Source organism: Thunnus maccoyii, chromosome 6, assembly GCF_910596095.1.
Source record: "Thunnus maccoyii chromosome 6, fThuMac1.1, whole genome shotgun sequence".
Taxonomy (NCBI): Eukaryota; Metazoa; Chordata; class Actinopteri; order Scombriformes; family Scombridae; genus Thunnus; species Thunnus maccoyii.
Genome location: NC_056538.1, coordinates 5,084,817 through 5,098,405, shown reverse-complemented (window position 1 = coordinate 5,098,405; position 13,589 = coordinate 5,084,817). Strand labels below are relative to the sequence as shown.

General features: G+C 38.7%; 1 protein-coding gene across 3 annotated transcripts in view; it reads right to left on the bottom strand.

Annotated features, from left to right (window-relative positions):
- The window catches only part of LOC121898488 (alpha-2-macroglobulin-like), a 29,637-nt gene extending 16,901 nt beyond the window's left edge, over positions 1–12,736 (bottom strand). Inside the window, exons 1-21 of one of the 3 annotated variants that reach the window (XM_042413608.1) lie at positions 11,885–11,926; positions 10,967–11,077; positions 10,622–10,802; positions 10,184–10,340; positions 9,522–9,574; positions 8,773–8,793; positions 7,403–7,568; positions 7,233–7,317; positions 6,984–7,128; positions 5,977–6,094; positions 5,740–5,849; positions 5,475–5,642; positions 4,743–4,970; positions 3,657–3,720; positions 3,428–3,573; positions 2,829–2,978; positions 2,361–2,507; positions 2,209–2,278; positions 1,168–1,312; positions 686–911; positions 153–279 (exon numbers count right to left, since the gene is read on the bottom strand). In XM_042413608.1, the coding sequence (XP_042269542.1) occupies positions 153–279; positions 686–911; positions 1,168–1,312; positions 2,209–2,278; positions 2,361–2,507; positions 2,829–2,978; positions 3,428–3,573; positions 3,657–3,720; positions 4,743–4,970; positions 5,475–5,642; positions 5,740–5,849; positions 5,977–6,094; positions 6,984–7,128; positions 7,233–7,317; positions 7,403–7,568; positions 8,773–8,793; positions 9,522–9,574; positions 10,184–10,340; positions 10,622–10,802; positions 10,967–11,046 (2,587 nt within the window). In that variant the 5' untranslated portion in view covers positions 11,047–11,077; positions 11,885–11,926. Of the gene's footprint in view, positions 1–152; positions 280–685; positions 912–1,167; positions 1,313–2,208; positions 2,279–2,360; positions 2,508–2,828; positions 2,979–3,427; positions 3,574–3,656; positions 3,721–4,742; positions 4,971–5,474; positions 5,643–5,739; positions 5,850–5,976; positions 6,095–6,983; positions 7,129–7,232; positions 7,318–7,402; positions 7,569–8,772; positions 8,794–9,521; positions 9,575–10,183; positions 10,341–10,621; positions 10,803–10,966; positions 11,078–11,884; positions 11,963–12,250 lie in introns of those variants that run through there. The other 2 variants (XM_042413610.1, XM_042413609.1) reach the window with 2 other exon arrangements.
- Positions 12,737–13,589: the final 853 nt, after the last annotated feature.

The following is a 13,589-nucleotide window of genomic DNA, read 5'->3' as shown; positions in this document are numbered from 1 at the left end:
TACCCGTGTATAAAACTTGATTGATAATTTTCTCAGATGCTGGAAGTTCTAAAAGTGTCAAAACACTTGTGAGTTGTGCTGGTAAAAGAGGGACAGCCAGGACAGCTTCAGGGCATCCTGAAGACCTTGATGGATAAAAGCTTGATGCTCACCTAAGGCTGAGGGGGCCATGGTCCACCTGAGGGTCTTGCGTTCATTGCCACACAGGCAGGATGTGTACTGGTTACCAGAGAGAGGAGTGAGGGTGAAATCTAAGGAGGGGGCTGGAGTCACAGTGACCTGTTTAAGAGAGACAAACATTAATTATAAAACTGGAGTTTAGCATATGGCATTTGCTTACTGCAGCCTGTATGTAGCCAACCAAACCTGATTAAAAACAGTCCCACTGCTAGGAATAAAACATATGACACAGCATAATACATGTGCTTTGTGTGTCAAAATAACAGTACACTACTTAAATAAGTGTGATTATTAATAACATATCTTTGTTCACTCCACTCTGCTCCACTCATTGCATGCCGACAGTAGCATTTAGCACAAAAGAGCACTGTTCAAATGTACAGCCTCACAGAGCAGCTAGCATGGTCTTGTTAATGAAAGAGCAAGATCAACGCACAAAGAATATTATAGTGGCAGACTATGTCATGTCAGGTAACACTAATAAATCTGTAAAAATATGACTTACCATGATGCAGCTAGACAGGTAGTTGAAGGTGGTTGCCTTCAGTTCAAAGTGCTCCCCCCGGATGATGGAGTAGGGCAGACTGAGCTCGAGGAAGAAGGGCTGGAAGACCTTGAACTCTTTACGAGGAGCCAAGCCAAAACCATGAGGGGAAAGACAGAAAGCCTCCGTCTCCCAGGTGGTGATAGTGTCTGGGACAGTGACGGAAACATCCTTCGTTCCAGACTCTCTGGATCAACAGATCAGAGGTCAAAATGAAAAAGTCTCCAAGAAGCATCAGTAAAGTATTTCCATACCATTAATGTGTGCAGGAAGTCAGCCAGTTAAAAACATCTTTCTATGGGCCCAGTGGGCAACTTGTAATGAATGGGGTGCCATCTTGCAACACAGTATCCAATTCTCTTAATACATCCACAGTTTATTATCCTCAGACTCTCATTTTTTCCATTTCATGACTATCAAAACCCCTTGTGACAGAAACTCACCCAACTTCCACCAGGTCCCATATCCAAGTCTCAGGGAAGAAAGTGCGAACTGTCTCTATTGGCGGAGGAGGAGGAGAATAGGATCTTACTCCTTCCCACTCCACTTCAACATCTTCAGCAGCACTGCCCACCCCGTAACTTATACCTGAAAAGAAACTAGAAAATATTTAGGGCTGTCCCCGACTCAGAATTTTCACAGTTGAGTAGAGTCAGCATGGCAAGTGGGGGGTGTAGTCTCATTTACAGTATATATTTATCTTATTACATATATTTCGTTCTGATAAGCCTACATACTAAACATCATTATATTATTAATATGTTTCTTTCTTCAACACAACCTGCTATGAGAAATATTATGTCTCCACCCAGTGTGTAACCACAGTTACAGTCAAATCAAGCGCACTTGCAGAGCAGCCACCCCACACTAAACTGATACAAATCATGTTTTACCTTAATGCTGTTGTTCATCATCTGAAAAAATCAGATTTCTACACAGTCAGAGAAATAAAAAGTGTAAGTCCTGGTGTTAGTTCAGTTATAAAATCCAAGCCCCGCATGGAACATCTCTCCTGATGGCTACTGACAGCGCTGTCAGGAGAATCGATCATACAGGATTTTAAAGGAGATGGCAGAGACGCTGGTATGTGTACGTTTAAACAGGAGTTTATCCGACTTGCATTTAACACTGGAGCCCAGAGCTCAGAGCAGGAAACAGAGTTGTTCTGCGTCACACAGTTTCCATCTTCTCGCTTAGTTTCCATCACAGTTATGTGTTTAGGTCATTTAGAGACACAATTCTGAAAAAGTTTACAGCCCATCATGCTGCATTACACACACAAAAAAAAAGCCAGAGATTTGACTGAAAAAATGCAAGTCGACTCGGGGGTTTATTGACTGATGCATCGACTCAGCGACTTTTAGGGGGCAGCCATCAAAATATTCTAACAGAAGTGGAGAGCAGCAGTGACGCAATGAACTGTCTTACTGTACAGCAAAAACACCATCAAAAAAACCAAACAAAACAAAAACAAAACAACTCACCATACAAGACGTATTCTTCTTCATAATCGAGGCATAAAAGCAAATTTGATGCCATCTTCAGCCCTACATTCTAGATAATCCAACAACATACAGATGTCACTGAAAAGTTCATCACATGCAACAAGAGAAATTTTGTCGCATGTAATAATTACCTGAAAAACTGTATGAGCATCATCTCTCTCGTCATGTCGGGGGTATGGCAGAACATATCTTCTGGGTCTCACATGCAAGCATTCTACTGAATCTACAACTTCATGTGGAATAGAGGATACTTTTGTGATGGGCAACAAGCCAAATATCTGAAAAGAAAGACGGTTCAAAGCTATAAACTGCAACATATTTGTTATTTTACAGAGCTGACGATTAGGGAACTCCTGGTAACTGAGGCCCACTCTTTTATCTTGAAGCCTGAATGTAAAGTATATCAGTCAAAATAGTGCCTTCACCTTATTTCTGAATATCAAAGTGCTGTACAAGTGGGTAAAAACACAAAACCAGCAATGAATCATACTGAAAAGCTGTATCACATACAGTACTAGACAAAAGTTTGGACACACTTAGGGAAACAAAGAAAAGGGAGAAAATGAAAGAAAGAAACACTAACTAATACCAGCAGTTACCTTGTCTGCATCAAGAATCTTCCCTGGCTCCTTGATGAGGACGCTCTGATCGACAGCACTCACAGCACACAGAGAATCTGGCTGGGCTGTCAGCTGCATGGTGTTCTCCTCTCCTGGGACAGCTGAGGATGGAGAAAACTCCAGCAACACCTGAGACACACACAAAACACACATCACACCATCTGGACTTTAGAGGTATGATCTGAGGACCTGTGATCCCTTCAATGTGACACAAATGTGTATTTTACTCCAACTCCTTTACATTTTTAACAAATGCCAAAAGACCAGATTAATCCTTACACAGGAGGCATTTTTGGTCAAGTCACTGGTCTTTTCATTGAACTGACATCCTCCTATTGGCCAACTGATATTTATCCCCTTTCTTCTTGCAGGAAGAGTCAGTAATTGCACTTCTGAAATTGTTTTAGTAGCAGTAACTCAACGTTCTCTTGCCCTCCAATACTTCAGATGAGTGACAACTTTTCAATGAAGGCTACATATTATTATCACCAGTGATTCAGCAGGTGTATGATTCCTTTATGACTCCACAGCCACGTCTGACAGACAGTCATCTACATTCGTCTTCCTCTCTCACTGACCTTGTGACCGAAGCATTTCTCAGTGGAGAAGTCAGCACTGTGGGCGATCACATTCTCACTGGGAAGGACAGCGTAAGCCACAACCCGGAAATCTGGTGCCATTTCTGGAGACACTTTCAACTTAAAGGACACCTCACCCTCAGATACTGAAAAAGCAAACCAACTTATATGAACTGTCTTACAACTTACATTCACATGCTTCCCAAAACTTGTGATTAAAGTCGCCCACCTGATTTATCTTGCACTTCCACCTGTTTAAAGCCTTGCATGACAATAGCTCCTCTGGATAGGACCTGGGGAATTTGAGAGAAAGTGACACAAAGAATGAATAATGTACCTTAACTTTAAACACTCATTCCCTTTAACAACAGAATACAACAGTGTCTGCTGTTGTAATTTGTCATGTTATGAAGTTCTTAGTGGGATATGTGTGCAATGTTTGTGTCAAAAAGTTTGTCGTACAGCTAAAGTAATGAGTTCATATGATGAAAGTTACAAAAACTAAACTAAACACAGCTCTAGAATCAGAAATAGAAATAGCACAACACAACACAAAAAAGTGCACAGAACATGTAAAAAGTAACCAAATACTAAAAGCAGTATGTTATAAATCAGTGTTTATCTATGTTTTAGGCTCTAGTATGTGGTTGAAATTTTAACATGTTGAGCAGCCTGCAATAGGAAAGTAATGTGTTGAGGAACAGTGTTGAGTGTAGATCACCAGTGTTTTGGAAGTGCTCTCAAAACATCACTGTAGTTACAGTATGAGCATCAAACAGAGGAAAATAGACTTGAAGCTGCTATACTGGCTGTGGGCGGGACACTTTGTAATGTAAAGATTTACTAACATAATGAAATAAATTGTCATGAAAAGAAGTTTTTCTACTTGTTTGTAAGAATGTGCTCTGCTATACTCATCACTATTTTGTCCATACTGGGATCCTGTAGGACTCACTGTTTCCCCACAGCTGACTGGTGAGGAGGTGGTCCTTTCAAATGTTTTGATCCATAACCCTTCAGAAACGTGCTCCTTGCAACTGAAGTCATTATGAAGATTTCTTTATGAAAGTTACCCCAAAGTTAACTTTGTTAACCTACAAATCCAGCTTTGTGGATTTGACTTCACTGATGTAATAATAGTTCATTTAGAATTTAAAAAATAAAACTGAATCTACAAACTCTTTTAAACAGCTTGGTACAACTAAACAGCTGTTCTGACACTTCTTAGGCTTGTGGACGTTTCTCAAAATCAGTGTCCATGTTTCTGGAGGAGACAGCTGGGGACAAGCTGAGAAATAGCTCACCCACCACTCACCAGATACATCACATCTGCAGAGCCCTGGGCCTCTCCAACTACAGTGTATTTGATGAACATGTCCTCTTCTTTGTCACAGGGAAGTGATTTATCCTTCGTCTTCACCTCCAGGAAACTGACTGACTTTGTATCACGAGAATACTGTTTGGCCTCAGACAACGTGTGTTCTCCAACCTCATAGTGTTTAGATCTATAGGCATGGTACTCCAGTGTTGGTTTGTTGCTGACCTACAGAATAGAAAAGAAACACTATAAATGAGCTCATGGTGGTTAAGGTTGTTGCAAGCTTTAGAAACGCTCTAACTGTCCTGTGAATTGGTTTATGTTTAAACTAGTATCATTTTCCTATTGTTTTCTCACTAATCAATGCTTTGTGTCCCTCTCTATTCTTTTATATTTTCCTATTAAGTGTTTTTCTTTGCCCGCTTTTTAATACTACTATATTTAAAGGCCAAGGCTGTGATTCAGATGTAAACGAATACAGTTAACAAACGATATATAAAAAGCTTACATCATTCAAGCACAAAATGAATCAGTTGGGTTGGTGGTAAAATCACAGCCAATCCAATGGTTTTGGTATAAAAATAGTTCAAAACTGTTCCAATATGGCCACCAGCTACTATCAGACCTTGGTCAGATGCAGCATATTTAGAAGCCGTTGTAGGTTCGAGCTGTTGGGTTGCAGAGAGTTTTCATGTGACTGACAGGTTGTTAATGCTACCTCTTACTTACACTGAGGCGGATGTCTCCATGGAGGGTAGCTGTGCTTAATGAGAAGGTAGCGATACCATTGCTGTCAGTTGTGAGATTCTGTAGCAAATGTGATGACCACCTTGCTCCCTTAAACAGGTACAGCGGCTTGTCAGCAATGGGTGTATCATTGTAGTATACTGCTTTAACCTGTCAGAATAAATGTCATTATTGAGAATACTCATTGCTTCAGTTACGCTGTATGTAGAATCACATGGAAGAAGTGAAGATAACATTTTGCACTTACTTTTCCTTCCACATTTGATCCTTGGTTATAAATCTTAGGTGTGTCAATAAATGACAGCTTTCCAACAATAAATGAAACAGGTATTCTTTTCTCTTGTTTGGGTGAAATACCTGCACGAGATGCCTCCATGTTACAACATGTATACCATATTGGATAAATACATGATATTGCTAGTTTAAAAAATATATACTGATTCCCTTTTAAAATATAAAAATTATAAAATCTAATAAGACTTACCAGTTCCCTCCTCTTCCACTTCAGCTATGAGGATGAGTCGATCATGCAGCACCTTTTGGCCAAGTTTTGTGAAAGTGGACATCTTGATGGTAAAAGTGGCACAGCCTTTCTTGTCCATCTAGAAATGAAAACGAAATAAGATCAAATAAAATGTACAAAAAAATAAGAAGTTGAAGGAATGCTCAAACTGTCTCCATTTCATACCCTATACTCCATTCATCATACATTGACTTGTAAATGTCATTCAAACTTTAAACTTCACACACTTTGGAATTTCCTACATTCTTTTTCATACCATTTTCACTATTCAAAGTTCAAGTGTTAATTTTTAAAAAACATTATATTCAGACATATACAGTCTAAGGGCAGGGATAGCTGCATGAATAGCAAAGGTGCCTCAATGATAGTCGGCTTAATATAGTTCTTGGCTCATCAGGGAATGGCTCTGATGAGGGAACGGGTCCAAATTCAACTAATTGGGTCTAACTGGGTCGGGTCTCCTTTTACTGCCGCAGGTCTTGGTGTCTTTATGTCAATATGTCCAATACTCGAGTGGACCTGAACAGACCTGAGTGTACGTGGTATCAGCTCTGATCATGTGGTACGTCACAATCACCACAGGAGAAAACAGTGTGTTTTGAGTAGAGAGGAGAATGTAAACAGTCAAGTGAAGAACAAGTTAAAGGAAAAGGAGAACAGGAAGGGAAAAAACAACCAGCACGTCAGCTGTTTGCTCCTGTTTTATGCAAATAGTCGACAGAGATGAGAAAAAAAGTTCTGATAAGGGAACTGAAGCCAAACGCATTTTAGGAAAATCAGTTGTCTACAAGATTTATGCTGTGAAATGAATTTTGAATTTCTGGAATTTGATTCACATATATAAAATGTATTATTAATTTATATTAAATAAAATAAAGTTAAAATAATAATAAGAAATATATCGCTTCTGTGTTCTCTCTGTTTGATATTTCAGCAGAGAGATTAGACTGTCACTGTAACAACTGTACCTGCTTTGTCTCTTTGTGGCATGGAGCAGCAATCTCTCTCTCTGCATGATCAGGGTCGTCTACAGGGGTTCCATAAAAATAGTGATTAAGAGGTCTGCAAATCTCAACTTTAGCGCTGCCTGGCACAGGCTGTCCATATGTGTACCTAATTAGATGGAAATAAATAATAAACATCAAGGTGTTGTTCAAAAAGAGTCATTCACTCACCAAACTGGGCCTATTTTAGATATTTAAAGGACTTTTACTTACTTTGCACATACTTCAGCTGTGATGTCTTCCTGCTCAATACTTACTTCATCAGATGTAATTACTTTTACATCAAATTTAGGCAAAACTGGGGACAAAAGACAGTCGTTAGCATTCTTGCTACATTACAAATAGATTGAAATGAAAAGTAAAAGAAATGAACCATTACTCACCATATTTCTCCACCTTGAAGCTGTGGTGTATATTGTCTTCACCAGTCGTCACAATAACTTGGTAGGATCCTTCACGGGCCTCAGAGTTCAAAGAGTAAGAAAGCTGCAGTATTTTACCATTGGAGGTTTCATTCAGCCACTGTCCAATCCGGTTTCTGTTAGCATCCTGTTAAATTAAATGAATGGGAAGAACATGTATTTAAGACACAAATAGGAAACTTACAGGACATTTACACTCCACACAGAAATACAGTGCTAACCATGCTGCTCACTGATTCTTCTCCCTCAGCAAGACTGCAGATGAAACTGGGCCATACATTTACTGCTGTAAAATTGTACTTGTTGACATCATGTTTACTCAATGTGCTTTTAAGAAAGCTTGCATCCTACATTTTGACAACATATTATCTGAAATTATTCTCAAATAGATCCTGACAAATGTATTGTCAGGCTAAAAATACCAGTCCAGTGGCAGATGTATTGGTATCAGTATGTACTGTATGTTGGCAGACAAACAGAATTTGGCCCTTATCCTTAGAATGTAGTTTAATGCAGTTAAGAAAGAGAGAGAGAGAGAGAAATATTAACTTAAGTCCCATGGACCCCTATTTTCCTATCATTTTGTGTCTAAGTGACTAATGGGGACAACAATTCTTGAAATTGGTCCAGGATTGAGTGAGCTGACATCCACTAAACGGGCCGCAATGTAATCTACACTACAGGTGCTTGTTCTCGCTGCTGACAGGCTCATATTGTTATTATTAGTGTCTGACAACATTAAGGAAAGGACCATACAGAGAAATAACACATTTTTCTTTACCTTATACTTGATGCGGTCTCTTTGTTATTGTATCTAATCAAGTCTCGCTCAAGGAGAAGTCTCACTCTGAAATCTTACGAGGGTTCACATGTTGTTGAAATCAGCTAAAGATACCAAAGTTTCCCTTTAAGGAGTCAAAATTGGGTAATGTGAAAAAAAGAAAAAAAACAACCAACTCCCTCTACTGATGAAGAATGTAAGAGGCTGTTGAAAGCTCCAGAAAAAGTTCAATGTAGTTTTTCTGGTATGTATTGTTATAATATCAGTCACATTTGCTGTTTATAATGTACTACTCTTACTCTTATCTCAGCCATCTTTCATAGATGTTTAAGTTGTTCCAGTGTAAACTAGCTTGTCTCAGTTTGTGTTGTACCCTTGTCACAACTCTTTAAAAGCCAAATTTGAGGGGTCATTACCAAATGTATTGATGTTAAAACATCTCCTCTTGTTTCAAGGTAGGTGTATATCAGTCAATCTTAAAGTAACTTTCAGTCTAAGATCCCCCAGTATACAGTATGTTGAGGTGTAGATATTGTCATTATAGCCTTACCTCAATTTCGATGACATTGTACTGCAAAAAAGAAAGAGAGAGGTTTGTTAAAGGAGTTGGTTTATTGTTCTCATCACACAGTGTCCTCTGAGTCCAGGTTAAAGTGATGAACTGCGAGTCATTTTTCTTTATTTAAGAAATCAGTGATGATACGTAGTCAAGGCTCCGATGTTTTTCAATCATTGTACAGGTATTTACTGCGTGAGTTCAACACAGTCAATATAGACTAGAGCTCTTATGTTTATGAATTAAAAATATGAAACAGGTTTAATAGACATTCAAATAAAACAGGCTTTTCCTCAGATTATCAGTCATTCTGATTAATAGTTTTCTTGAAAAAACAAACAAACACAATTCTATTTAATTTTAGTATAGTTCCAGTTATTTCCAATACAAACAGATTTCTTTGCTGCAAACTGTTGAAAATGAGAAAGTCATGATAGGGGTTGACGGATTTATCACAGCGTCAGCAAAAATCTTTCAACTCAGCACAAGCAGGTTTACCTAAAGGGGCCCTGGTTGTACTATTGACCCTCGTTCAGGAGCAGATTGATCAGAAACATAGTCCTGGTTAAATAGCACACCCATGTCGATCATTTCATTACGTAACCTCTGTTCAGTACAACTAGCTGGTGTGTATATTCCAGGTCACTGGGGCACTAATTGAAACTTGTGCCGTTGTCACATAGTGTCACAAATACTGTGATTTATAAATTAAATCTGAAAGAAAGGAGAGACAATTCACTCACCAGACGACTGGCAGGTCTGAGCCTGGTATCAAGTGAAATGACTCTGAAATGGACTGCAAAAGAGATGACATACAGCAGTGTTAAACATCTTCTGTCCACTCAGACATAATCATTATTAAGTTAGATACTGTAAAGTAATCAGTGGTAGCTATCACATCACAGTCTTAAACATTACCATGTGACACTGCTTACTCACTTTGAGAGGGTGTGTCCATACTTTTGACCGGTACTGTATGTTCTTTTTTCACATGCTAGTGTGACTTTTTTTATGCAAACGCTACTTGTCTCTGGGTATTTGTGCTTTTAACCTGTGCTGCCCATTGATGGTTTGAGATACAGACAAAAGTAATTTCCCACTAGTTGTAAGTATTAACTCTGAACTAGTGTTATACTGCTAGTAGTTGGTGTTTAGCACCTGAATTCCACGTGTCATGTTAGCTAGCCAGAGCTGACAGATATCTATCAACATGTCATATGATTAAAAAGTTTGAGAAATGCATACAAATTTACATCTGAACAGTCATTTCTTTATTGTTTTGCTTTTTAAATTTTGAAAAAGTCCATATACAAGTTATACACGCACATCTTCAATTGTTTGTGAAGGGGAAACCCGTATAGTACTATATTGTGTTCAACATCATAGATGATCAGCTCAGAGTTACCTGTTTGTCCAGGAAGGTAGATTGGTTTATCTGTTTGGACGAATGTCATTGGTTGATAGACCCTGATCATGACTTTCCTGACTTGTCTTGAATAAAATGTGTCACCTCGTACCTCCACCTCCAGTTTCTGCACCTCTTTATTCTGCACTTCAGGAGCCTTTAACAGAAATATATTTTACAGACACTAGCCGAGAAAACCATTAACTCACACTGTAAAACTTGAAAAAGAGTTTTGGAATATTCTTTTTTTTTTATCTATTTAAAACCTAAAATCACAAAAGTAGGCTGTCTAAAACAATTCTAAAATGTTTTTTTTTTATCTTTTCATGGTGGTTTGTGTGTTACTAATGTATGTGTTTGCTACTGTATAAGTTATAAAATACCACCAAAGGTCAACAAGATTTGCAATCGTGTATTTTGTACATCTGGAGAGCTGACCTTAAAATCAATGCAGGTATGAAACTCTGTGTTGTATGTCTCCTTGAGGAGGGTTGTGTTCTTCTCTTGGGAGACCAGAGTGACGGTCATGACTAGAGTTTCATTGGGCTGCAGGAGATTCACGCAGAATTTGGTCTCAGCTCCAGCTTCAAGAACTGCAGGAATTGCTACCATGTACTGCCTATAGCCAAAGAAACACACAGTACATACACACACAGTATTACTCACTGGATCTGACATGTTAGAAATTGTAAGTCAGTAGGTATGCATCTGCCCTTCTACTGTAAATTACACAAAAAGACTACATGCTATTGCTAGTTTTATAGACACTACAGGTAAACTTACGGTTCTGAAACAGTCCGACCCAAAGACATCCAACCCAGGCAGACAAACAGTGTCCATGTCTGTGTCCCAGAAAGACCCATGACTGACTGGGGTAAGCCTCAGAGTCAGCAACTGATAAACAAACACATCTATCCTCCTTTCACCCATATCACACAAATACACCCATCACCTCAAGACAATCATTTACAGAAAAAAAACAAACACCTGCCCAAATGGAGGAGAAATTGAATTTTAATTTGTAGGATATGTTCAACATTTTTTTCATTTGTAAAGGTTATTTAAAAAGACAGCCATTTAAAACAATATAACCAACCTAATCTAAACAATTGACTGAACACATCAATTTTAAATACAGACGGAGTGTTGTACTAGCAGAAAATGGGATCTAGTTTATACTATTGCAATGAATCAAATTGGTGTAGTTTTGTCTCTCACATTCAGTAAAGGCCCAATCACACCAAAAAATGGCATAGCAAAATTCATCTACGTGTCTTCACAAAATATTTGGTTATAGAGGCTTGGTGACATACAGTATTGATTACTTGCAGGCAACTGCTAACACGCTAGCCAGCCGTGACATGCTATTCTTAGTCAGTCACAACAGCTACAAGCTTATTTCTATTCTTTGTACTGTGCCCTTTCCTCCCACCTGGCATTTTGTTCTTGTAAATGTGTAAAAAATTTCATTCAATAAGGACTTTTCTTGCTACCTGTGACTTAGGAAGTTTGTTAGCTGGGTTGGTAACATTAAGCTCACACACTTTTATCGCACTTTTATTTCCAAGGTAGGGATAAGAGACACATCAGTAAGGCAGCTTTTATCTAAATTTAGCAGGCCTAAAACACCAATTTTACACTCTGTGATAAATCATCGAGTTTAAATGTTAGCCAAAAGTTTGTAAGTCTCGGAATACTTACAAGAATGAATGTTGAGAAGAATTCTTACATTAATCCATTAAGTCTGCAGTTGTAATCATGAATATGCTGTTTATAAATGGATTTGGGCCACTGGGAAATTGTAATGGGCATTTTAGACCAGTGAAAATATTTGTTAGTTGAAGCCCAGTGATTTGGACTCACATTTTTGATTCTTCACCCGCCAGGCACATCTAATTGCATTCTTTTTCATGGGAATCATACCATTGACTAGTGATAGAGAAAGTACTGCTTTTAATTTTAATGTGATTTGCACCCTGTTTACTGATTTAAAAAAAAATCTTATTGTACCTTACTCTTCTCAGCAATTTGTTTTCCACTCTTATTCCAGTTCATTTAACAACTCACCATCATTGAGACTGGTCGGCTGCCAAAAAGACAATAGCTGATTAAGGGTATTGGGGTTTCCTCAATCTAATTGATATATTAATGTTACAGTGACTTATTCAGTTCTGCAACAGCGCCCTTTAAACTGTGTGGGATGTTTGATTTTGTCATATGAACAGCGGTTACCCAAACTACTACGGCAAAAGTAGATCATTTTCTAGTAAACATACCTGTGTGGACTGTGTGGTCATCCTCAAATAATGATGATGGGTTGCAACGCACCAGAAGCAAAACCCACATGTCTGTCCAATGTTTGTGAATTGCTGACCTCAAGGACAGGGACAAGAGACACTCCTTTGTGGACAGCAATGGACAAATATTGGACAGATAAGACAGATGTTTTTCAAAGAGGAGGGAAGGGGACCCCAGCCGAATCTGGACCAGCGACACTGTGGTTAATGGTCAGCATTTTAACCCCTACGCCAAGGGGCACCCCATAGTTACAGTTCTGAGGAGGCACATGGCAACTACAGGACAGCTTGCATTGTAGCTTCTGTGGCTTTGTGCATAGGCTTTGTGGCTATGCTGTATCCCCTTATATAAATCAAGCTTTACAATGTCATCTTAACACGCGTCCTGGGTAGTTTACGACTTGTTCTCACCTCGACTTGTGTGACTCTCACAACGACAGCCATGTCGCCTAATACCATGTTCATGTCTTTCCTGAGCTAGCATAATTGTGAGTTTTGGACTGGAAAATAGTGCTCACGTCAACATCCAAGTTGTAATTACAACTGGAAACTCTTACATGAAAGTGCCTTAAAAACCAAATAAATGGACGCCTCACATAAGTCAAAGACCAAATGGGTCTATTTTTGAATTCATTCATCAATCTGAAAACAATTATGTGACGTTCAAATACCACAGCTGCATTAGAACATTGTATGTCCTCTTCTGCAACTACACCACAACAACGACAGCCACTACTAGAAATAATAACATCATATGAGTTATGTTATCTGAACTTGACTTAAATAAATGACTTCTAATAAAGTTCAGGGGTGACCTTTGCGGTTGCAGCCCCAAGACTGACTTAAGTCAAGGCTCAAAACTTACTTTTATTCACTAGCGTTTGAATCCTCCTGATGTGGCTGATTTTTGGCTTGTGCCTATTCTGTTAAGTGCCTGTGTGCCTTGTTGTTTGTGTCGGTATTTGTGCCTTTAGCTACCTGCTCAGGTCTATACAGCACTCTGGTCAACGTGGGTTGTTTTAAATGTGCTTTATAAATAAATTTGACTTGAGTTGACTTGAAAGCCATTAGAACACTTACTTTTTGAATGTGTCCACTTTCCATACTAA